The sequence below is a fragment of the Castor canadensis genome, chromosome 7, assembly GCF_047511655.1.
Source record: "Castor canadensis chromosome 7, mCasCan1.hap1v2, whole genome shotgun sequence".
Lineage (NCBI taxonomy): Eukaryota > Metazoa > Chordata > Mammalia > Rodentia > Castoridae > Castor > Castor canadensis.
In genome coordinates, this window is record NC_133392.1 from 139,630,906 (window position 1) to 139,656,427 (window position 25,522).

A 25,522-nucleotide genomic window follows, 5' to 3' on the forward strand; every position below is an offset into this window, starting at 1 on the left:
TTATTCAAAGTGATACAACAGAGCAGGCAGAGTGGCTCAAGTGGTAGAGCACCTGCTTAGAAGTGTGAGGCCCTAAGTTCAAATCCCCAGTGCCAAAAAAAAAAAAAAAGGAAAAGAAATGATAGGGCAAAACTAGAAACATAAAAAAGAAAAGCTGGAAGGAGAAGAGGGTAGAATGGTTAGTAAAATCATATCTGGAGTCAATGAATACTGTTAAAATTGAAAAACCAAGTAACAGAGGTATGAGTATGTTATTCAAAGTTACGAAATCAGGCAAACTAAATCAACAACAAACACGGTTAAAAAAAGTTGCTCTCCGGGAGAAGGGGGTTTAGGGGAAGCTTACAAGTTTTATTCTTAACTTTTCTATTAGGCTTGAATGTGCATTTCCATCTACGTGAATTATATATATATATATACATATAACATATTATATAATTAAATATTATATAATATTTTAATGATATTAAAATAAATAGGCAAAAAATCTAAACAGATTCTGACAGTCCCTTAGGAATTCAGGCACTTCCACCCCCACCATAGGGTCCAGTTTGAACCCTCAGGCCGGCCATCACCCTCCTTGTCGCCTGTAACTCCTCGCCCACGCACCTCCTCCCGGAAGCCCTCAGCAGGGAGACAGCGCCCCCTGCGGGCGAGAACGCCAGCATCCGTGGCGAGCCGCAATCTGCCGATCTCCAGAAACTCCGCCCCATTTCTCCCCATCCAGTCCCCAGTATCACGTGATCCCAGCCCCTGCTTAGTTGGGTGGAACCTGATGAGGTGAAGTAGAGGGAAAGGGAGCGGTGGCCCCAGGTGAGAGGGGCTGGGTGAGCTGGGGCTAGGTTCCCTGGGTGGTGGGGACTGTTTAGGGCAATTCTGGGAAACTGGTTGATGGGGGTGGGACGGAGGGGTGCTGGATATGAACGTCCTTCAATATTTGCCCCATGCGGAGTGGTTTTGAGTGGGGGCCTTCTGTTTGGGAGATAATCCCACCCTTCCACTTTCTGTGTATCCTGAGGTGGGTCATTTAACCTCTCTGAATCTGCCAGTCTGAAATGACATAATGCACAGAAGTCATTAATAAACAGTAGCTGCTCTTACTCCATCCTATTTAAGGGAATTGTCAGAGGTAGGAAACTAGCCCAGCCCTGTCTGGAGGTGGGGGAGCCAGGTCTGTCCGAAATGCTCTGGAGGGCCCACCTCTGGGCCTCAGAAGTGGTAGGGCTTGGGGAGGGCGGAGGACTTCCTGGAAGGGAGGCTGACAGTTGGGATCCTACAGGCCTGGGTCCTGAGTGGGCTGGCTGGTCATTAGACTCTCCATGATGAAACCTCCCCTCTCTGTCCCTATACAGCCTGCGTTGTGCTTTTTGGCCCAGCAAGTGGACAGACATGTCCCAGGAGGGAGATGTAGAGGGCTCCAGCACAGAGGACCGTGTTGTCTGTTCCCAACACAGATATGGGCTTTACCAGGAAGATGTGACACAAAGAGCCAGCTCCGTGCCAGGCCTGAAACCAGAGGCCCAGGTTTGGTCTCGCAGTAGGAAGAGGGTTCTCAAGGAGGAGACCCACAGAGGTTTGAGCTCCAGGGCTAGGTCAGATGCTGGGGCGAGCCTGGGGCTCTCAGAACCAGCTGTGGGGCAGAACCAGGATTCCACGCCTGGCCCCATGCTCCACATGCAGCTGCCCACTGTGACTTCCTGTGGGACACCTTGGGCCTCCAAGAGGCTCCATGTTTCCCTGTATGATGTCTTAGCTACCCACTGCCTCGAGAGTCTTCATAGCATATCACCAGATCTCACAAAGACAGCACTAGTAGGAATAGAGAGGCCAGCAGGGGTGGAAGGGGCCAGCTGCCTCAGGTGCAGAGAGGCCAAAGAAGAAGGCCTGGGGTCTCCAGGAGGCAGTGGAAGAAGCCCCCTACACAACAAAGAGAAGCTCCCTGGAAGGAGTCTGCTCTCCTCTCCTGGCCTAGCCCCTAGGAGGGCAAAAAAGAAAAGCAGGAAGTGTTCCCAGGGTGGGGAGGGGGCTGGTGGCTTCTTGAGGCTTGGTCAGAGCCCTGGTGGGGACAGTCAGTCTGTGGGAGGCCCCCCAAAAGTCTGTGCTGACCTTGAGTCCTTGGGAGGCCCCAGCAGGCCTCTGTCTTCCAAGGACATTGGGCCAGGAGGAAGCTGGGTGGGATGTACCAAAGTGGCTGAGGTGTTTGAATGCTTTCCGGCCACAGGGGTTGCAGCCCAGCCAGGCAGCCCCCAGGGCCCTTTTGAGTTCCCAGTGGCCTGTGGAGGACAGTCCCACAATCTGGCCACACAGGGTCCTGTATTGTGTCTTGGAGGGCCAGGTCTGGCTTCTACAGAGCAGTTGGAAGTACAGCCCGAGGTGGGGGCTGGCAGCAAGGAAGGCCTTTTTAATTCACACAACCAGGAGGGGCCAGAGATCCAGGCCCAGCCAGTGTCCAGGAAGAGGCCAGGGCAAGGACTCACTATCACCACTGACACCTGTGTCAGCTCCACCAAGCCCTTGGGTGGCCTCAGCTCCTCCCTGGAGGCTGCTGACAGCAAGGCCTGCACAGGCCCAGTTGTGGGACAGAGAAATTTCAAGAGCACTAAGAAGCTAAGGAGAGGTCCCGAGTCCTGTGCCCAAGAGCAGCGCATGGACGGAAGCCCAGACAACCCCAGCCAGCATGGCCCAGATGAAACAGGCTGCCCCGGACAGGTAAGTTAAGCATGGAAGTTTGGGATGGGAAGGGCCAGGCCACTTCTCTCAAGGTGATGGTGGCATTAACAGAGCAGAGCTCTTAGTGAACATTCTCTCTTGAACCTGTTTTTTAGTTTAATTTTGTTTTTTGAGACAAGGTCTTCCTATGTAGACCAGGGTGGCCTGGGACTCGCCCGCCTGGAATGGCCATGGCTGGAACCTGCATTCCTGCCTCAGCCTTCTGAGTGCTGGGATTACAGATGTGTGCTACTGCACGTGGCTTCGTACACTTATTTTATGTGAACTGAGGCCCCAAGTTAGGAAAGAGAAAATAAACTGTTTGCTGAATTCCTGTGAAGGGCCCTTATCTTTTGTTGTCAGCAAGTCCTGTCTTAAAAACCTTGCCTCTGTCTACTGCCTACCTGAGTGGTCATAAGATATATGTATATTTGTGTGTGTGTGTGTGTGTGTGTGTGTGTGTGTAACTGGGGTTTGAATTCAGGGCTTTGCACTTGCTAGGCAAGTGCTCTATCACTTAAGCCTTGCTCCCCAACCTTTTTACCTTAGTTTATTTTTCAGATAAGATCTCAGGCCTTTGCCACCCATATGGCTGCAATTACAGGCAAGCACCACTACACCTGGCCCAGATCTTGGGGTATTTTTTAACCTACATTTTCTCATCTGTAAAATGGAAATACTAATTCAAGTTTGATGGGGTAATTTTGAGGATTAGGTGAGATTATGGTGTGATGTGCCTGGCACAAGACAAGACAGGGTAAAGTGCATAACTCATGTTAAATTTGCTTCTCCTTTGATGTGAACAGTAACCCTATAGGATAGGCATTAGCCCATATTACCAGGTGGGGAAACGGAGGCTCAGGGAGGTGAATAGACTTCTCCAGGCTCACGCAGCTGTGGAGTCACTCCCAGCCATGTTTCCCCTGTCTACTGCTTCCTTTTCCATTGTTCTTTCACTTATAATAATGCGAATTTCGTTAGTCACCCCACCTAACCTGGATTTACACCAAAGCTAGGAGATGGCACTTTCTTCTTTTGGTGAATATTTCCCACATAGTTGAATTTTTTCACATTTATTGAATTTATATTATGTCCTAGGTATTTTTTTGGGAGGGGAAGGTTGGGGCTGGGGTTTTGAACTCATGGCTTTGTGTTTGCAAAGCCTGTGCTCTAAGGCGTGAGCCACAGCTCCAGTTCATTTTGCTCTGGTTATTTTTCGAGATAGAGTCTCGTGAACTGTTTGCTTGGGCTGACCTTGAACCGCAGTCCTCTTGACCTCAGACTCCGAAGAATCTAGGATTACAGGCCTGAGCCACTGGCGCCCAGATGCTGGGTGTTTTGGTTTTTATTTTTGCTGGTGGTATTGGGGTTTGGACTCAGGGTCTCACACTTTATACCTAGGTGCTCTCCCATTTGAGCCACTCCACTAGCCCTTTTTTGTGTTGGTTATTTCTGAGATAGGTTCTTGAGAATTATTTGCCCAGAGTGGCCTTGAACTGTGATCCCCCTGATCTCTGCCTCCTGAGTAGCTAGGATAACCAGTGTGAGCTACCAGTGCCTGGTTTATATAATCTTCACAAGAGGCTCAGAGAGGTAAGGTAACAGATCCAAGGTCACACAGATGGAAGATGGCATCCAGGGCCTAAACCCAGGCAGTCTGTCTTGAGAGCTTACTGTGCTGCCTGTGCGAGCACCTTCCACGTTATCATCTAGCTTGCTTAATGCGTGCTGGGTTCTGTGCTAAGACCATCTTCAGTCTTTGTAACAGCCCTATGAAGGTGATGGTACTGATACAGCCATTTCCGTGATGTGCACACTGAGGGTCCAAGAGGTGAATGACTTAGTCAATGCCAGACAGTCAGTTAGTAGAACTAGTTCCTATAGGAACTAACGAGCTGCCTGCGTGCTCGTCACTACTTACACTATAACTACATTGCAACGCTATTACATTATCTTTGTAAACATCACTCAAAACTGTTAATCTTTTTTTTTTTTGACACAGGGTCTTAAAACTCTCAATCCTCCTGCCTCAGCCTCCTTAGTGGTGGGATCACAGGCATGCACCACTACACCCAGCCCCCAGACCAATAATTGTTAATTTAAAAAATAATATGCATTCATCCTAGAAAATAGGGTAGAAATAAGAATTTCCCCATAATGCCAACATTCACCCTGACTCCTGTAAATACTTGGATCTAGGTCCTTTCTTCCATCTTTTTCCTATACATATGTATCTTTTCTTCACCTAGGATCATATGCACCAAATTTCACAATTTAAAAACCTTTCCTAATTACTGTTTTACTCTGGAGTGAAGAAGTCCATTTTAATGCCTCCCAGGCTAATTGCCCTCTGTCGGGAGATATCCACTGCTCACCACTTGTACCCTTCCAGTCTCCTTTTAATGAACTTCAGAGCTGTTTTTATATACGAACAGGTTCGTACGATGCAGTGTCATCCTGGGGCTTGAACTTTGTTTTTAATCTCTGTAGTATTTGAAGGTCTTTCTAAGTCAGTACACATTGTTCTTTTCCTGAGCCCTGCGTCACAGCTGTCTATAGACCTATTTGTCACAGCCACAGGGGTCAGGAGGCGAGGATGGGTTGGACTTCCTTTGCTCATTTCCAGCCATCATAGCGTGTTATGAGCAGAGCCGCAGAGGCAAACAGGTTGGCATTAGGTCTTGGCTTCGTTTAATGACCTAGGCAAGTGACTTCACCTTTATGGGCATAATTCCCTCATTTGTCACACGTGGGTATTAAAAGTACTTACCTTCTGGGGTGGTGGTGATGATTCAGTGAGATGACACATTTGCCATTTAACACTGCTTGGTACAAAAAAAAAAAAAAAGCTCCCAAATGCTACCTGTTATTGACATACGCAGTTTTGTCCTGCTGTAAGTAATGCTGGAGTGAACCTCCTGGCAAATCTGTTTTCTCCCTGCTTCAGATGATATATCTGAATCGGATGCCCAGAATTGGGGTTCCCAGGCCTGCAGCACTTTGGGGGCTTGTTGGAGTGTGGTGGTGGAGCCAGGTTCCTGCCCAGCTTTCTTGGAAGCAGCCCACAGCTGCTCTCTCCTCCAGGCCCCATCCTTGACTCTGCGGCACAGCCCATCAGCCCACAGCTTCCCAAACAACCCATTGCCATGGCAACCGGTGCCAGCTGCAGGAAAAGAATTGAGGCTGGGCTGTGACAGGGACGGGCGGGAGGTGGTTGAGGACAAGGCTGACTGGTGTGTGGGCAAGCGTGGGCACAGCGCCCGGTACCTTTCCCTGGAGGCAGCCTGGCTGGAAGCAGGGGCAGACAGATGGGTTCAAGGTCAGGTTCTTCCTCTTGGTTCAGGGTGACCTTAGATGGAGATGTGGCTTTTTGAATCCTGGTTCCCTTCTCTGAGAAGTGGGGAGCATTTGCTGGGTCCCATTGTTGATAGGAGAGGCTGGCTGTGTTGTATTCTTGAAATTGAGACTCTTGCACAGGGGTAGCGTGTGTGTGGGGGGGAGGATGCCAGGATGCTATTGCCTTCTCAGTACTGAGGTTTGAAGTGGTGGTGGAGGTGGGGGAGTTTTTATCTGCTCTGTGGTTGGGGTAGGAGGGGGTGTGGCAAGGGCAGCTTTGTCAGTGTCCCCTGCTCTGCCCTCAGACTGCCCATCACAGCTCATCTGGCCCAACCCAGCCTCCGAGGCACAAGGTAGACTGTGTGCAGCTTCGACAGAGGCGAGGGAGGGAGGAGGGAGTATTTTTAGTGGGTGGGTGGCCTGAGAATAGCTCTTGGGGCTGGGGGTCTGGCTCAATGGTGAAGTGCTTGCCTAGCATGCGTAAGGCACTGGGTTTGATTCCCAGCCCCACAAGGAAGAAAAACAGCTGGTGGTGTGTCTTAGTGGTAGAGTATCTGCCTAGCAAGTGTGGGACCCTGAATTCAAAACCAAGTACTGCTTAGAAAGAAAGAGAGAGAGAAAGAGAAACAGCCCTTTTTATTAGAGTGCTTACTGTATGTCAGGATCTCCATGTAAGTGACCTCATTTAATTTTCAAAATTGCATGAAAAGTCAGTAACCGTCCATTTTACTGACTATGAAAACTGCCAGCGGTTAGTGACCTACTCAGGGTCACACAACCAGTAAGGGGTGGGGTCAGGATTTGAATTTAGGCCTGTACAACTCCAGAATCTATGTACAGCCAGACTGCCAAAGGCCTGGATGTATAAAGGACTTATTGTAATTTCTTGAGCATTTGGGGTGGGGGGAGCTCCTCCATGGATCTTGTTAGTCTAGTGGGAAGAGACAAGTAATCAGACAGTCAGAATGCAGACTGCAGTCTAGGGGGCTGTGGATGCCCAGAGGGTTGGCAGGGCAGAGGAGGGGGTTGTCTGAATCCTGTCTGAGGACAGGAGACAGGTGTTCCGTGGGCAGGGAGGTAGGAAGGACATACCAGGGCATGCACAGAGGCAGCTTGCAGTGTTACAGGAGTGGAGTGGCAGGTGGGGCGAGGTCAAGGTGGGGGAGCGAATTGAGGGAGATCAGCAAGGACAGCATTGTTTGAAGTGAATCAGGAGGGGGTGTCTTGAAAGCAGGAGTCGAGAAACCTTCTCAGCATTGATGTTTCTGGGGAGGGCTTCCTGTGTTCCATGCATGCGTCAAAGCTTCTTGAACATTGCTTATGATCCTTCAACCAACACGACGAGGCAGATATTGGTACCATCCCCATTTTACTGATGAGAAAACCCCTGCACAGAAAGATTAAGTAACTTCTCCAAGATCACAGGGCTCTCAGTTTTGGCCATAGGTATCTCACTGCAGGGACTCACCAGGGTTTAGGTTTACTTACTTGCTGACTCCATATGGCCACTGGAGTTTTGCTATTACATACGGTGCTGCTGTGAACAGCTCTGTATATGTTTTTTGGCATATGTGGGCAAGAGTATTGCCAGGGAATATTCTCTGGAGTGGGATTTCCAGGCTGTAGGGTACACACACATCCAATCTACTTAGTGCCAGGTATTTCCCAAAGTGTTTCACACCCCTACCGGAAGTCTTTCCTAGCACGATATTATCAGTTTAATTTTTGCCAAAGTAGAGATAAGTTATCGTGTCTTAGTGCTATTTTAATTTTTATTTCCCTAGTACTAAGGAGAATCTTTGCATGCATTTTAGCTCTTCCTGTTAAGTCGTGTGCCAAAAAAAAAAAAAAAAAAAGGTTTTTATTGTTGCTGTTTAACTCACCTTATTGATTTGTAGTAGTTCTTTTTTCTTTTTTGGTGGCACTGGGGTTTGAACTTATGCTTGCCAGGCAGTCACTCTTCCACTTGAGCCATTCCACCAGCCCTTTTTTTGTGATGAGTTTTTTTTGAGATAGGGTCTTGAGATCTATTTGCCTGGGCTGACTTTGAACCATGATCCTCCTGATCTCTGCCTCCCAGTGAGCTAGGATTACAGGTGCTAGCTGCTGGCGCCTGGCTTGTAGCAGTTCTTTATATATCTGGATACTACTCCTTTCCAACTAAGTGTTTTGCAAATATGCTGTCCCACAGTTTGGCTTACAGTTTTGCTTTCCTCATGTTGTCTGTTGGTGAAGCAAAATTATTTTTTTATTGTGGCAAACTACACATGACATAAAATTTACCATTTAAACAGCTTTTGGGTGTACAGCTCAGTGGTATTAAGTACAGAATATTATTGTATAGCCATAACCACCACTCCTCTCCAGAACCTTTTCATCATTCCACTGAAACTCTGCACCTGTTAGACAGTAATCCCCATCCCTGCGTGCCCTGGCCCCCAGCCCTGGTAACCACTCGTGTACCTTCTGACCTTCTGTCTCCATGAACTTGACGTTTCCGAGGATCTCAGAACAATAGTTGTTCTTTTATACCAGCTTGTTTCACTTAGCATACCATACCATAGGGTGTTATATTCTGTGTGTGGATTAGCCATGTTTTCTTTATCCGTTCATCTCTGTAGACGTTGGCACTGCTCCCCCTTTTGGCGGTTGTGAATATTGCTGCTAGGAGTATTGTAGGAGTATTGGACGAATACCTGTTGGGAGTTTCTGCTTTCAGTTCTTCTTCTGTGCATATTCTCAGAAATTAAATCATTTCATATCTTACATATCATTCATAGTTTGTATCCTTTAATCTTTTTTGTGTGGGAGACTGGGGTTTGAACTTAGGGCCTCACGCTTGCTCGAGAGGCGCTCTACCGCTTGAGCCACTCCACCAGCCCTCTTTAACTTATCCCCGTCCTATTTCAAGGTGATGAAGATGCATTTCTGTACTGTGTTGTTTTGCCTTTCACATTTAGGTCTATAATACCTGGAATTGCTCTGTGAGTGACTTGGAGCAGGGATGCAGTTAAGTGTTTTGTATGAATACCCAATGGTTCCCAAACCATTCACTGAAAATTCTTTCTCCATTTGTAGGCAACGCTAGTGGTGCCATAGAACAAGTTCCCATATATGTGGGATTGGATTTCTGATCTCCTTATACTCACTTATCTTATTCAAATTGTCTATCCATTTGCCAATATTATACATCCTTTTCTTTCTTTCTTTTTTGGGTGGGCACTGGGGTTTGAACTCAAGGCTTCACACTTGCTAGGCAGGTGTTCTTACCACTTGAGCCACTCCACCAGCCTTTTTTTGTGATGTGTGTTTTTGAGATAGGGTCTTGTGAACTATTTGCCTGGATTGGCTTTGAACCTCTATCCTCCTGATCTTTGCATCTCAAGTAGTAGGATTATAGGCGTGAGCCACAGGTGCCCTGCTGTGTTACACATTTTAATTAAAGTAGCTTATTAACAATTTTTGAGACTTAGTGAAACAGTTCTCCCAACTTTACTATACACAGGAAGATCTTCTCTCTTAAATTCTTTTTTCTTCCATATAAATATTACAACCAGCTTGTCAGTTTGTGCCCCCTTCAGACCTGTTGGGATTTTGATGGGAAAAATAGTGAATATGTAAGTCAGTTGAAGAGAACGTTTCAGTATTCAGTCTTCTGATCCGTGAACGTGATGTATTCCTGCATTTGTTTTGATTTTCTTCAATATCTTTCAGTAGTTTTATATTTTCTTCATACAAACCTTACACATTTGTTGTTTTCCAGTATATGAAAAAGTAGATTGTAAGTGGGGGTTGGCAAATTGTGATCCATGGACTGGCTCCTTCACCTTTTTTGTTTTTTGGGCAGTACTGGGATTTGAACTCAGGGCCTCATGCTTGTTAGGCAGGTGCACTACCAGTTGAGCCACTCCAACAGCCCCTTTTTGTGTTGGGTATTTTTTTTTTAATTTTGTATGTGTGTTTATTTTTTATTATTTTTTTATTATTATTCATATGTGCATACAAGGCTTGGGTCATTTCTCCCCCCTGCCCCCACCCCCTCCCTTACCACCCACTCCGCCCTCTCCCTCTCCCCCCCACCCCCTCAATAGCCAGCAGAAACTATTTTGCCCTTATTTCTAATTTTGTTGTAGAGAGAGTATAAGCCATAATAGGAAGGAACAAGGGTTTTTGCTGGTTGAGATAAGGACAGCTATGCAGGGCATTGACTCACACTGATTTCCTGTGCGTGTGTGTTACCTTCTAGGTTAATTCTTTTTGATCTCACCTTTTCTCTAGTTCCTGGTCCCCTTCTCCTATTGGCCTCAGTTGCTTTTAAGGTATCTGCTTTAGTTTCTCTGCGTTAAGGGCAACAAATGCTAGCTAATTTTTTAGGTGTCTTACCTATCCTCACCCCTCCCTTGTGTGCTCTCACTTTTATCATGTGCTCAAAGTCCAATCCCATTGTTGTGTTTGCCCTTGATCTAGTGTCCACATATGAGGGAGAACATATGATTTTTGGTCTTTTGGGCCAGGCTAACCTCACTCAGAATGATGTTCTTCAATTCCATCCATTTACCAGCGAATGATAACATTTCGTTCTTCTTCATGGCTGCATAAAATTCCATTGTGTATAGACACCACATTTTCTTAATCCATTTGTCAGTGGTGGGGCATCTTGGCTGTTTCCATAACTGGGCTATTGTGAATAGTGCCGCAATAAACATGGGTGTGCAGGTGCCTCTGGAGTAACCTGTGTCACAGTCTTTAGGGTATATCCGCAAGAGTGGTATTGCTGGATCAAATGGTAGATCAATGTCTAGCTTTTTAAGTAGCCTCCAAATTTTTTTCCAGAGTGGTTGTACTAGTTTACATTCCCACCAACAGTGTAAGAGGGTTCCTTTTTCCCCGCATCCTCGCCAACACCTGTTGTTGGTCGTGTTGCTGATGATGGCTATTCTAACAGGGGTGAGGTGGAATCTTAGTGTGGTTTTAATTTGCATTTCCTTTATTGCTAGAGATAGTGAGCATTTTTTCATGTGTTTTTTGGCCATTTGAATTTCTTCTTTTGAGAAAGTTCTGTTTAGTTCACTTGCCCATTTCTTTATTGGTTCATTAGTTTTGGGAGAATTTAGTTTTTTAAGTTCCCTATATATTCTGGTTATCAGTCCTTTGTCTGATGTATAGCTGGCAAATATTTTCTCCCACTCTGTGGGTGTTCTCTTCAGTTTAGAGACCATTTCTTTTGATGAACAGAAGCTTTTTAGCTTTATGAGGTCCCATTTATCTATGCTATCTCTTAGTTGCTGTGCTGCTGGGGTTTCGTTGAGAAAGTTCTTGCCTATACCTACTAACTCCAGAGTATTTCCTACTCTTTCCTGGATCAACTTTAGAGTTTGTGGTCTGATATTAAGATCATTGATCAATTTTGAGTTAATATTGGTATAGGGTGATATACATGGATCTAGTTTCAATTTTTTGCAGACTGCTAACCAGTTTTCCCAGCAGTTTTTGTTGAAGAGGTTGCTTTTTCTCCATTGTATATTTTTAGCTCCTTTGTCAAAGACAAGTTGGTTATAGTTGTCTGACTTCATATCTGGGTCCTCTATTCTGTTCCACTGGTCTTCATGTCTGTTTCTGTGCCAGTACCATGCTGTTTTTATTGTTATTGCTTTGTAATATAGTTTGAAGTCAGGTATTGTGATACCTCCTGCATTGTTCTTTTGACTGAGTATTGCCTTGGCTATTCGTGGCTTCCTGTGTTTCCATATAAATTTCAGTGTAGATTTTTCGATTTCTTTAATGAATGTCATTGGAATTTTGATGGGAATTGCATTAAACATGTAGATTACTTTTGGGAGTATCAACATTTTTACTATGTTAATTCTACCAATCCATGAGCATGGGAGATCTCTCCACTTTCTATAGTCTTCCTCAATCTCTTTCTTCAGAAGTTTATAGTTTTCCTTGTAGGTCATTCACATCTTTTGTTAGGTTTACACCTAGGTATTTGATTTTTTTTGAGGCTATTGTAAATGGAATTGTTTTCATACATTCTTTTTCAGTTTGCTCATTGTTAGTGTATAGAAATGCTAATGTTTTTCTATGTTGATTTTATATCCTGCTACCTTGCTATTGCTATTGATGATGTCTAGAAGCTTCTGAGTAGAGTTTTTTGGGTCTTTAAGGTATAGGATCATGTCGTCTGCAAATAGGGATATTTTGACAGTTTCTTTACCTATTTGTATTCCTTTTATTCCTTCTTCTTGGCTAATTGCTCTGGCTAGGAATTCCAGTACTATGTTGAATAGGAGTGGAGATAGTGGGCATCCTTGTCTGGTTCCTGATTTTAGAGGGAATGGTTTCAGTTTTTCTCCATTAAGTATAATGTTGGCTGTAGGTTTGTCATATATAGCTTTTATAATGTTGAGGTACTTTCCTTCTATTCCTAGTTTTCTTAGAGCTTTTATCATGAAATGGTGTTGGATCTTATCAATGGCTTTTTCTGCATCTATTGAGATGATCAAGTGGTTTTTGTCTTTGCTTCTGTTAATGTGGTTTATTACGTTTATTGATTTTCATATGTTGAACTACCCCTGCATCCCTGGGATGAAGCCTACTTGGTCGTGGTGAATAATCTTTTTGATGTGTTGTTGAATTCGGTTTGCCATTATTTTGTTGAGGATTTTTGCGTCAATGTTCATTAAGGAGATTGGCCTATAGTTCTCCTTTTTGGAGGTATCTTTGTCTGGTTTTGGGATAAGTGTAATACTGGCTTCATAAAATGTGTTTGGCAGTTTTCCTTCCCTTTCTATTTCGTAGAACAGTTTAAGGAGGGTTGGTATCAGTTCTTCTTTAAAGGTCTGATAGAATTCAGCAGAGAATCCATCAGGTCCTGGACTTTTCTTTTTGGGGAGACTCTTGATTGCTGCTTCAATTTCATTTTGTGTTATAGATCTATTCAGGTTATTAATTTCCTCTTGGTTCTGTTTTGGATGGTCATATGTATCTAGAAATCTGTCCATTTGTGTTGGGTATTTTCAAGATAGGGTCTAGTGAACAATTTGCCTGGGCTGGCTTCGAACCTCAGTCCTCCTGATCTCAGCCTCCTGAGTAGCTAGGATTACAGGTGTGAGCCACCGGTGCCTGGCTGTTTTATTCTTAATGTTGGGATCTGAATGAAGGCTACGGTACAATTCTTTGGTATGTCATTTATATCTGCTTTAATCTGTAGACTCTCCCTCCATATCTTCTCATTTCTAGCAATCTGAAGAATCGAGGTTCTTTATCCTGTAACTGCATCTTCAAGGTGCAATTACACATGGTCCCTGTGTTAGTCAGTTTTTCTGACACCATGAAAGAAATCAGAAAATAACTGAAGGGAGGAAAGATTTATTTATGTCACCATTATGAAGGTTTCAGTTCATCATGGTGGTGGTGGAGAGCGTGGCAGAGGAGAGCAGTTCATCTCATGGTGACCAGGAAGGGGGGGGTGTAGGAAGGAAGGGGGAGGGGAGGGGAGTCCAGTTGAGGGGGGAGAGAAAGAGGGGAAAGGAAGGGAGAAAAAAGAGGAGGAGGGAGGAGAGAGAGAGAAGAAGGGAGAGAGAGAGGGGAGAGAGGGAGGGAGAAAGAGGTGGGAGGGAGAGAAAAGGAAAAGGGAGGGAGAGAGAGGGAAGAGGGAAGGAGAGAGAAGGGAGAAGGAGGAAGAGAGAAGGGAGAGGAAGGGAGCAAGAGTGGGGAGAGGGAGGGAGGGGGGCAGGGAGAGAGAGGGGAGAGGAAGGGGGAGAGAGAGAGAAGGGGTAAGGAAAGCACCCCTCTGATTGTGGGCTTTCTCCTTTTTCCCCTTTTATTCTATGGGGCCCCCAGCCTATGGGATAGTGCCACCCACATTCAAGGTAGGTTCCCCCTTACTTACTCAGCCCTGGTGTGTCTCCTAGGTACTTCTCAATTGAATCAAGTTGACAGTGGAGATTAGCCATCACGGTCCTTTGTTGTCTAGCTGCTGTAAACTGGTGGTTGAATCTAGAGGTTTGATTAGAATTAGATCAGTTTTTGGCTCAAGCAACTTCACCGGTAGTGGTGTACTCTTTGCATCAGAAGTGCATGATGTCTGAGTGTACTGCTTTCTGTTCTTTGACACTTTTATAAAATGGTAACTTTAAAAATTGCAGTTTCTAGCTGTTGCCGGCACATAAAAATACAATTGATTTTTTGCTTATTGATTTTATATCTGGAAATCTTGCTGAGCTCTCTTTATTAATTAATGTAATTTATCTATTAGGATTTTTTTTCTGTTTTCCAGATGAGCAAGTATATACAGACAAATGTCAGTTTTGTCTTTTCCTTTCCTGATCTGTGCATCTGCTCCTCCCCTTGCTCTCTAGCTAAGACCATTACCATAACACTGAGTACAGTGCTGATAGCAGGGACCCTTGACTCGTTCTGCATTTTAAAGGAAATATCGACATTCCACTGAGTATGATGTCTATCAGGTTAAGGAAGCTTTCTTCTGTTCCTGGTTTGGTGATTATTTTGAATGCACAGTGCATGTCAGGGATAATAATATAATTCTCACCCCCTAATTTACTACTGTAGTAAAGCTAATGAGATTTTAAAAAACAGTTTTTTTTTTTTTTATGGTACAGGAGGTTGCCAGACAGGTGCTCCACCATCTGAACCACACCCTCAGTCTTTTTGCTTTAGCTGTTTTTCAAATAGGGTCTCACATTTACACCCAGGTCAGCCTAGACCAGGCTCCTATTTGTGCTTCCCCCATAGCTAGAATGACAGGTGTTTGCCGCCACACCCAGATTTTGTTGGTTGAGATGGAGTCTTGTAAACTTTTTGCCTGGTCTGGCTTCCAACCTCAGTCCTCCAGATCTTTGCCTCCAGAGTAGCTAGGATTTACAAACATGAGCCTCTGCACCTGGATTAAAACTTCTTGCTGTCACTGGGATGACAGGCGTGCATCACCTTTTTTTCTCTTGAGATGGCATCTTGTGAATTTTTTTTTTTTTTGGTCTGGACTGGCCTGGAATCTTGATCCTCCTGATCTCAGCCTTCCAACTAGCTAGGATTACAGGTGTGAGCCACTGGCATCTGGTTGAGTTTTGGGGTTTTTTTTGTTTTTTGTTTTTTAATTTTAAGCCAACCTTGCCTTCCTGAAGCAACCCCAACTTGATAATGTTCAGTCTTTTTTATATTTTCTGAATTCTTATTGATAACATTTTGTTTATAATTTTTGTATTTCAATTGCTGAGTTAACTGTCCTGCAATGATTTGTTCTCATAAGTGATCTTAGGAGGTTTTCATCAAGGTTTTGCTAGTCTCATAAAATGAGTCAAAGAGCAATTTCTCTTTTTCTGTTCTTCGGAATAATTTATATAAGATTGGAACTTTTTTTTTTGTTTTGTGGGACTGGGGTTTGGACTCAGATCTTTGCACTTGCAAAGCAGGTACTCTACCACTTGAACCATACCTCCAGCCCATTTTGTTCTGGTTATTTTTTTGGAGATGGGGTTTCTCAAACTATTTGGCCTCAAAATGTGGTTCTCCTGATTTCAGCCTCCCAAGTGTGTGAACCAGTGGTACCCAGTTTAGTTTGTTTTTGAGATAGGGTTTTACTAACTTTGCTGGGGCTGTCCTCTCAAGTAGCTGGGATTACAGGCTTGTACCACCTGCCCAAACACCTCTTGTCTTTTAAGTGTCTGTGCATCCAGTTGTGCCTTCTCTCTTTTCCTCTTGCCAGAGAATTATCAGTTTTTTCAAAGCAGCAGAGTTTTGGTTTTGTTGACCTTCTTCATTTTATGTATATTTTCAATGTTGTCTTTCTTTCAATTTATTCTGTTATGTCTTTCTTTCAATTTATTCTGTTATGTTATAGAATCTTAAAAATGATTCTTGCTGGGAGTGTGGCACATGCCTGCAATCCCAGCCCTCAGGAGGCTGAGGCAGGAGGATCATGAGTTTGAGGCCAGCCTAGGCTACCTAGCAAGACCATATCAAAAAAAAAAAAAACAAACCAGAAAGCTGGGCCTGCTGGTGCGTGCCTGTAATCCCAGCTACTCAGGAGATAGACACAGGAAGATCAAGGCTTGAGGCCATCCTTGGCAAAATTGAGTTCAATCCCAGAACCACAAAAAAGATTCTTGGTTCATAATTTTCTGTTTTTATTTCCCTTTTAATAGTCATTTAAAGCTACAAATGAACCTTTAAGTATGACTTTTGCTGTATACACAGACTTTAATATATAGTCTTATCAATTTCAGTATTTTGTAATTTTTATTGCACTTTTTCTTTGTGTTACTTACATTGTGTTTCTTCATTTCCAAGCATATTCTTTTGCTGTTATTTCTTTCTAAAGTAGTGGTATTGTGGTTAGAGAAGAGTGGCCATTGTCTGAGTCGTCTGGTACAGTTGCCATGTGCTCCTGGTGTACTTGGAATCCAGCCCATTCAAACTGAGCTGCACCATGAGTGTAACACACACTGGGTTTCACATAAGTACCAGATAAAAGGTGTAAATCTCAATAAAATTTTAAGTTTATTACATATTGAACTGATCACATTTGAACATACTGAATCAAAATATGAAATTATTTCTTTTTACTTTTTAAAACTATGACTACTAGAAAAATTTATAGCATATGTGTAGCTCATGTCATGTTTCTATTGTGCTAGTCTGTAAAATAGTCATCCTTTGAAACTTGTTAATATTTGGTTTATGGGGCTGAAGATGTGGTTCGGGGGCTAGCATACTCAAGACCCTTGCATCTATCCTCAGCCCCTGGCTTATGGCCCAGGCTGTGCTCAGTTTTCATACATGTTTCTTGTGTACTTGAAAAGAATATGCATTCTCTAGTTACGAGCAGTTATAGAAACATGGACACAGATTAAGCTGTTGTTTTGCTGAATCTTTTTTTTATCTTTACAGATTATTTGTCTGCTTGGTTTCTGCTTATAGTTTCACCAGTTTTTGCTGTATGGTTTTTGAGATTATGTTATTAGATGCATATAAGTTTAGAGTTGTTATAGTTTTCTGGTGAAACTGCTTAACTGTGAGCTCTTTGCTTCTTCTTATTTTTTGCCTTAAAGTCTACTTTTATCCAATATTAATACAGCTAAAAAGCATTATTTTAGTTGGTCTATGCCTGTTCATGTACTATTCTATTTTTCTTTTAACTTTTTTTGCATCATTGTATTTTAGAAACAAATCTTATACTTTATGATTGGATTTATTTTCTTTAAAGATCTGATAATTTTTGTATTTATTTGAAGTATTCACTCATTTAAGTTTTTTTTTTTTTTTCTTTTGAGATAGGATGTTACTGTGTAGCCCAAGCTGGCCTGAAACTCAAGATCTTCCTGCCTCATCCTTCTGGGTGCTGGGATTGCAGATGTGCACGGCCATACCCAGCTACATTTACGTTTCTTGTAGTTAGTTGCTGGTTCATTTGCACCAAATCCCTCCCATTTTATTTTGTGTTTTGCATTTGTCATGCATTTCTATCCTTCACCTCCATCTATTTCCTCCTTCTAGATTGATCACTTTTCTTACTCTTTTTTATCTTTCAGGTGTTTGGAAGTTTTCTATGTTCTGTTTATATAATGCTGGTCATTCTCTTAGAAAATTTAGCATGAATACCTAACTTAGCAAAGGATAAAGTAGTTAAAATCTTTATCTTCCTCTGAAGTGGTTTTAGGGTCTTGAAATGCTTTTAATTCTGAGCTCGTACCTTCCCAATTTGTGTGCTATTGTTACCCAGTAAATTGGTCCTATTTTATTTTTTAATCCCACAAATTGCACACTGTTATTGTAATTTCATACAATGTTTGCTTAGATGTAATGATATATTTATCATTTTCTTTGCTCAAAATTCTTCATAGCATTTCAGCTTTTCTAAGTGGGATAATTTTTCTTTCCTTCCGCCTCAAGTTCATCCTTTGTAGCATTTTTTTTTATGGAGGAAAATAAAATTATGAAGATAAACAACTCCCTTTGTTTTCTCCACAATATTTTTTTCATCTTTCTTCTTGAAAAATATTTTATCTGGGTCTACAATTGATTGTTATTTTCGTTAAGCACATTGAAAATGTTTGCTTTTTGTTATTACTGCTGAGAAGTTAGCTGCTAGTCCAGTTGTCGGTCTCCTTGATATCTACAGTGTGTTTTAGTGACTGTGACATAGTGGGCAAAGTGGATAAAGGCTGACCTTCTAGAATAGGACTGACTGGATTTAAATCCAAGCTTTTTGGTTTGCTAGCTGTGTGACCTTAGGCAAGCTAATTAACCTCTCTGTGCCTCCATGTACCTCCCTTTCATCTTCCATCAAATGAGGGCAATAACAGAACCAGCACCTGCATCTGATAGTGGTCAACACAGCAGAAGCACACAGTAAGTGCTCTTGCAGGGGACTGCTTCTTATCCTTATGTTTTCCATCTTCTTATCACTGGTGTTGATGTGTCAAGGTGTGGTCCTCCTTTTATTTTTCCTGTTTGAAATTCATTGAGCTTTTTGAATCTGTGAATTGCTGACTTTTTTTTTAGTGGGACTGGGATTTGAACTCAGAGCTTCATGCTTGCAAAGTGGGTGCTCTATCTCTTGAGCCATGTCTGCAGTATATTTTCCTCTGATTATTTTGGAGATGGGGATGTCATGAACTATTTGCCAGGGCTAGCCTGGAAGCGAGAGCCACCCAATCTCAGCCTCCCAAGTAGGTGGGATTGCAGGCATGAGCCACTGGTGCCCATCCATGAATTGCTTTTATCAGTTATGGAAAATTCTTAGCCACATACTGCCTCTGCCCGTCTTTCACTCCTTTCTCTTTCTGGAATGTTAATTAGTCCTTTTCACTCTATCATTTGTGCTGACTGCATTTCACAGTCTCTGTGCTGGGAATATTTTGGATAATGTCTTTAAGGCTATCTTTTAGCTCACTAATTGGTTTCAGCTGTGTCTAATATGTTATTAAACCTGTACATCGAGTTTTCAGTTTTAATTATGCTTAGATTATTTTTATTTCCAGAAATTGTGTTGGGTTCCCAACCTTATCTGCCTGTGTATGTTTTTATTTTCTAACCTTTTGCCCTTCACTTGCACATTCAACTCCTTCCTTTATTTCTTTGAGCATATTATGCTTCCATATTTTGTATGCTGGTCTGATCCATCCAGCATCTGATTCTGCTGCCTGGTGCTTTGGAGCTGCATAAGTCTGACGCAAGGACCCCTGAGAGCCAGGCCATCCCAAAGGCTTTTCTCTGTGAAGGGCTGTTCTTAATATCTTTCCTGCTGTCTCCCCCCAACCCCTCAAGATGTCCTGTTTCTTTCTTTCTCCCTTTTTCTCAATTACGTTTTTTTTCAGATGCTTGATTCATTCCCATGGTTAAAAAAAAAAAGTGAAAAGTGTCCCTTCCAGCACCCTGTTCCCCCTTCCTGGCAGCCATGGATATTAGGTTCTGTGGATACTTCCAGGCATATTTTCTGTGTATTCAAGCAAATACAAATTTAAAAATTCATTCTCTCAGTAATGCAAATGGTAGCATACCACATATATTGTTCTGTACTTGCTTTTTAATAAAAAATATGCTTCTGATTATAAAAGAAATACATGCTCATTTCGAATAACATAAATACCCAAGTGTATACACAGACAAAGTGGAGGTCTCCCTGTAATTTCATTCCCCAGAGATAGCATCTCTTTTGCGTCTATAAATATATATTTACATCTGTGGCCTTATGCAGCAGATGTTGTTCTGAAGCCTTTTTTTTCTTCTTCCCCCAATAATGCACCAGGACATCTTCCCATGAATCTGTCCACACGTGGCAGTTAACTGCGGGGCCGTGGAGGCAGACACAACTATGTCCTAACACTGGCTCTACAGCTCACTCGCTGTAGGGCTTTTCAGAGCTTCTCTGAACCTCACGTTCCCCATCTGTCAAATGGTAGGATAGAAATGGCACACACCTCCTGGTTCTGAGACCTCAGTAGGATCACATCTGAGGTGCTTCCTCCAGGGACGGCTACTTTATAAGCCCCCAGTAAAAGGTAATTTTTATTATGACTCCCTCGCCCTTTCTAATGGTCACAGAATTTATAGTGTAATGTTTCACCATTTAATAACCATTCCCTCTTTAATAGACATTGGATTGTACCCAACTTCTTTTTGTAACAAATGCCAGCCCAGTGAACAGGGTGCAGCCTTTCAAAAAGAGCATCTTCTGTGACTTCCCTGCCCGGGAGTCACTGGATCCTTTGGATTCTAATCTCTGCACCCTCTTTCTCTCCAAGGAGGAAGTGAGAATGCCCCACGGGGTGAAGCTTGTGTGTTACGTAGGTTTTCACTTTTCTTTTTTACTGCCCTCCTTCCTTTGCCCAGGGGTTGAGGGTGGGCAGGTCCCCACAGCTAGGCAGTCTTCTGGTGCAGCCTAGCACTCCCCTCCCTCTTTGGTGCTGACCATTCCATGACTGTTCACACAGGGATTAGCTTTCAGACACATTCGCTTTTAATACATTTCCCTTACTTTGCAATAAATTAAGAGAATCAGAGCACATGAAAGGTAGGATAAACGCCTAAAGGAAGCAAGAGAAGGGACAAATTTTCTTACAACACCCGTCACACTCTACCAGTCCTCGAAAGGTACAATTTCTAGACTCAAAGTTAACACCTGAGCTTCCTGGCAGCCATAGCAAAAAAGAGGTAGATGGTTAAGAGCCCACAAATCGTTCTGCACCATGAAAGAATTTCTCTCAGGGGTGATAGATAGGTGAATGGCAGATTTATAGAGGGAGGGATGGCTGTATATGGCTGCTCAGGGGAGGAGCATGAAAAAGGCATGACAGAGAGCTTTGAACAGGAGGTGGAGTTACCACAGGGTGTATCCCTCCTGATGAGCTGGATCTCTGGTCAGCAGGAGGGTGAGAAGGAAGGGTCCTGGCACAGAGTCCGGTCCCCTCTGAATGTGACTAGGGGCTAAAGGGGACGCAAGAGAGTGAGGCCTTTTTCAGACACTGGATAGTGGGGACTGAGACAGGCACGCTCATCATGGAGCTCACAGGCCAGTGGGGGAGAGACAGTGAACAACTGTAGCTGGACTGGGTGCTCTGTAGGACAGGGTGGCAGCCCCCACTCCTCGGTTCCTAAGCACTGGTCTCCCTGCAGTACAGCTCTGGAGCAACAGTCCATCTCCTGGGGGCCATTAGCCACAGCCAGGCAGGGGGACAGCAGCCACCAAAGCTGCAGGCTCTGGAAGACTTGATGGAGGTCACCTCAGCCCTGCCCAGCCAGAGGCCCAGAAGGAGGGAGAGACCCACCACCACTCCGGGCTCTGCCAGACACCAGGTACAGCATGGGCTTCCTGACCTTAATCCTGCTGAGAGAGGCCACCTCCACCTGATTCAGAGATGTCACTGAGGCTCAGAGATGGTGTGACTTGCTTAGGGTCACCCAGAACAATGGCCCTCTGGGGTTAGCCTCCACTGGCTGGCTGGCCTGGGCTTTTCCTCCTGCACTGGGGAACTTGGTAGGTGGGAGGGCTGGGCCTCTAGTGCATTTGGAGAGCTTCGGTCTGAGGCTGGCTTGCAACCTGATGACTCATGTGGCCTGCTGCCCCAGTGGGACCTCTTGGGGCTTTTCTGAAGCTGTTCCCTTCCCTCAAAGACCCCCTCCTACAAAGCTGAGTGTGAGTGGGGCTTTCCATGCCACCTGACTGGAGCAGGGATCTCAAGTCCTGGACTGGCAGTGGTCCTGGGCCAGGAGATTGGCCTCTACCTGTAGTATTCCTCATCTCTTCCCACAGTGTGGCCAGGTGGAGGATGCAAACCAGCAGCCTCTTCAAGATGGGACAGAGGACTCAGGTGAAAGGACTGGAGGTGGATTTGCATCCAGTTCTGGCCCCAGCCCTGCTAGAGCCCTTCTTTCCCTGCTCCCATCAGCCTAAGGGGTGGGAGCTCCCAAAGGGTAGGAGCTCCTGGCTGCTTGGGCTCAGCTCCCAGGCCGAGTGGGGACTTCCCTTGCCTGCCTGAGCCTCATAAGTCTGCTCTTTTTGTGCCTCTGGGTGCCCCCTGGGGGCCCATGGCTTTCTCCCACAGCTCAGCTTCAGTCCCAGCAGGAGATGATACCCCCGGATGCTGGGGCACGGACCAGGACCACCGTGATCTGTGCCCTGCAGGAGGCGCTATGGAGTCGGTAAGGTCTTGCTTCCCATCCCACTTATGTGCTGAGAGGCTGCTCCACAGACCACCGCCGAGGGCCAGGCCACGCCCTGAGGGTTTCTGTAGTACCTGGTAGTAGGGAGGTCACTGATCTATCCAGCCAGCAGGTAGAGAGCTGAAGTTTGCACCTGGATGTCTCTGGCTTCAAGGCCATGATTTCCTCTTTAGCTGCTGTGGCTCTCAGCATTTGCTCCGGGGCCTTGATGTCAACCGCAGCAAGTGCTTACAGCCATGGTGAGAGTCTGCTAGAATCATTTCAGAGATCTGAGCCCAGAGCCCTCATTTGCAGATGGCGAGACAAAGCCAAGAGAGGGCAGCACTTTGCAAAGGCTACACAGTAAGTCAATGGCAGGTTCGGTGTCACTTCTGTCCTCTCCTCTAGATGATGCCTTACCCCTCCCCCACCATCCCAGACTTGCTCCCTTTCACACTCCCTGACTGCCCAGGGATGGAGCCTGGGCTGGGGAATCTAGATTTTTTTCTTTTGGAGGCACTGGGGTTTGAACTCAAGACCTCATGCTTGCTAGGCAGACCCACTCTTACTGTTTGAGCCACTCTGCCAGCCAGAGATCTAGATTTTGATCACTGGCTGATCTCTGAACTTCAGCAACCTCATCTGTAATAGACTGGTAACATCTCCTCCAGAGCTGGGGTGAGATTACACAGGCCCATGGAGGAAAGTTCCTGGAACAGGCCCTGGAATGGGGAGGAGTTGCTCTGATCCTGTTTACTTACCCCCATTCCTCCCTATAGGGCTAAGTGTGTGGACATCCTCAGGGACCACAGCACTGTCCTTGTCCCCACAGCCTTCAGGAGCGTCCGGACTTGCTGTGGGAGGAGGAGGAGGTGGAGGGCATCGCTGCTGGCATCGAAGCAGCACTCTTCGACCTGACACAGGGCATCAACTATCGCTACAAGACTAAGTACCGCAGCCTGCTGTTCAACCTGCGAAACCCCAGGAACCCAGTGAGTGGGACTCCACCCCTCTCTCTGGAGTGCCAGGAGAGGGAAGGTTGTTGGGATGTGGGCACTCAGAGCTGGGTGGTGCAGGTCCTCCCATTTCCCCTGCAGGACCTGTTTTTCAAAGTGGTTAATGGTGACGTCACCCCCCATGATCTGGTACGGATGAACTCATCTGAGCTGGCCCCCCAGGAGCTGTCCCGCTGGCGGGACCAGGAGGAGAAAAGGGTGAGCTACAGAGCCAAGTCAAGACAGGGGAGAGGGAGAGACAGAGAGGAGAGGGGGATCAGACAGAGACAGGGAAGCAGGAACCAGGGAAACACAGAAATAAGAGAGACAGGGAGAGGGTCAGACCTCCAGGAGAAAAGGAGGAAAAGAGGCAGAGGTGAAGGGCACTGGGACAGAGGACTCTGCCAAGAGGTGCCAAACTGGCTTTCCTGTGGAGCTGGGCTATGTAAGGGTGTGGAGGGGAGGACTGCAGCAGGACTAGAGCCTGGAGTCCAGAGTGGTCATCACTATCCGTGAGGCGTCCCTGAGTGCTCCTTCCCACCCCAGCCTCAGAAGCCCCAGAAAAGCCTGGGGGTCTTCCTGGTACCTGGATAGGGAGAGGGATCCCATATCCATGGGCCTGGCCCTATCTGGGAATTCAGGGGTAGGGAAGGTATGGTACTGAGTGGGCTTTGGAGAAGGGTTGTCCCAATGAGAAGGGTGCTCATTGGTGGCTCAGTGAGAGGGGAGGACACTGATGGGGCCCACTGAGACCCCCATCCACCGTGATGGGGTGGGGGCCCGTTGGAACTAATAACCAGAGTCTGTTAGGTGACTCCACCCTCTCCTGGCTGAGCTTCTGTCCAGGCACTGGGTTGGGGTGTGAGCAGAGGACAGGATCGGCTGCCTAATTGTGGGGGCAACATGAAAAGTGGGGCCTTTCGTTCAACAACTGTTAAGAATTTCAAGGTGATGACAGCAGAACTTGAGACCAAGCATGGATCCTTCTAAAGGAGAGACCAGTGTGGTGGCAAACATCTATAAGAGCTACTGGGGGGCAGAGCGAGGAGGAATTTGGGGCCAGCCTGGGCAAAGTTAGCAATATCCTATCTCAAAAGCAACTTAAAGTATGGCCTGGTGGCTCAGCTTTGTAATCCTAGCTACTCCAGAGGTGAATGGGAAGGTCATGTTTCCAGGCTCGCCTGGGCCGTTAGCAAGACCCCGTCTCAATCAATAAAAAGCTGGGTGTGTCTGGAAAAAAATTTGGAGGCTACTTAAAAAGCTAGACATCGATCTACCATTTGATCCAGCAATACCACTCTTGGGGATATACCCAAAAGACTGTTACTCCAGAGGCACCTGCACATCCATGTTTATTGTGGCACTATTCACAATAGCCAAGTTATGGAAACAGCCAAGATGCCCCAGCACTGATGAATGGATTAAGAAAATGTGGTATCTATACACAATGGAATTTTATGCAGCCATGAAGAAGAACGAAATGTTATCATTCGCTGGTAAATGGATGGAATTGGAGAACATCATTCTGAGTGAGGTTAACCTGGCCCAAAAGACCAAAAATCGTATGTTCTCCCTCATATGTGGACATTAGATCAAGGGCAAACACAACAAGGGGATTGGACTATGAGCACATGATAAAAGCGAGAGCACATGAGGGAGGGGTGAGGATAGGTAAGACACCTAAAAAACTAGCTAGCATTTGTTGCCCTTAATGCAGAGAAACTAAAGCAGATACCTTAAAAGCAACTGAGGCCAATAGGAAAAGGGGACCAGGTACTAGAGAAAAGGTTAGATCAAAAAGAATTAACCTAGAAGGTAACACACACTCACAGGAAATCAATGTGAGTCAATGCCCTGTATAGCTATCCTTATCTCAACCAGCAAAACCCCTTGTTCCTTCCTATTATTGCTTATACTCTCTCTACAACAAAATTAGAGATAAGGGCAAAATAGTTTCTGCTGGGTATTGAGGGGGGGGAGCGGGAGGGGGGGGAGTGGGTGGTAAGGGAGGGGGTGGGGGCAGGGGGGAGAAATGAACCAAGCCTTGTATGCACATATGAATAATAAAAGAAAAATGAAAAAAAAAAAAATCAGGAACCAGAAAAAAAAAAAAAAAAGCTGGGTGTGCTGGTACAGGCTGGTCATCCCAATGAAGTGTAAATGGGAGGATGGTCCAGGTCAGCCTGGGCATAAAAATGAGGCCCTATTAGAAAAACACTAAAGAAAAAAGGACTGGTGGAGTGGCTCAAGTGGTAGAGTGCCTGCCTGGTAAGTGCAGATAGGGTTTGCAGGTGAGTTCAAACCCCAGCACTGCCAAA

At 45.1% G+C, this 25,522-nt stretch overlaps 1 protein-coding gene across 12 annotated transcripts in view; it reads left to right on the forward strand.

The window, feature by feature from the left end:
* Window positions 1–729: 729 nt before the first annotated feature.
* Window positions 730–25,522, forward strand: part of Spocd1 (SPOC domain containing 1) — a 32,010-nt gene continuing 7,217 nt past the window's right edge. The window contains exons 1-9 of one of the 12 annotated variants that reach the window (XM_074080700.1): window positions 731–813; window positions 1,353–2,709; window positions 20,313–20,354; window positions 21,184–21,363; window positions 21,821–21,878; window positions 22,113–22,209; window positions 22,525–22,572; window positions 23,042–23,201; window positions 23,307–23,423. In XM_074080700.1, coding sequence (XP_073936801.1) covers window positions 1,390–2,709; window positions 20,313–20,354; window positions 21,184–21,363; window positions 21,821–21,878; window positions 22,113–22,209; window positions 22,525–22,572; window positions 23,042–23,201; window positions 23,307–23,423 — 2,022 coding nt within the window. In that variant the 5' untranslated portion in view covers window positions 731–813; window positions 1,353–1,389. Of the gene's footprint in view, window positions 814–1,352; window positions 2,710–5,380; window positions 6,029–6,350; window positions 6,399–18,371; window positions 18,418–19,469; window positions 20,070–20,312; window positions 20,355–21,183; window positions 21,364–21,820; window positions 21,879–22,112; window positions 22,210–22,524; window positions 22,573–23,041; window positions 23,202–23,306; window positions 23,424–25,522 lie in introns of those variants that run through there. The other 11 variants (XM_074080705.1, XM_074080711.1, XM_074080703.1 and 8 more) reach the window with 11 other exon arrangements.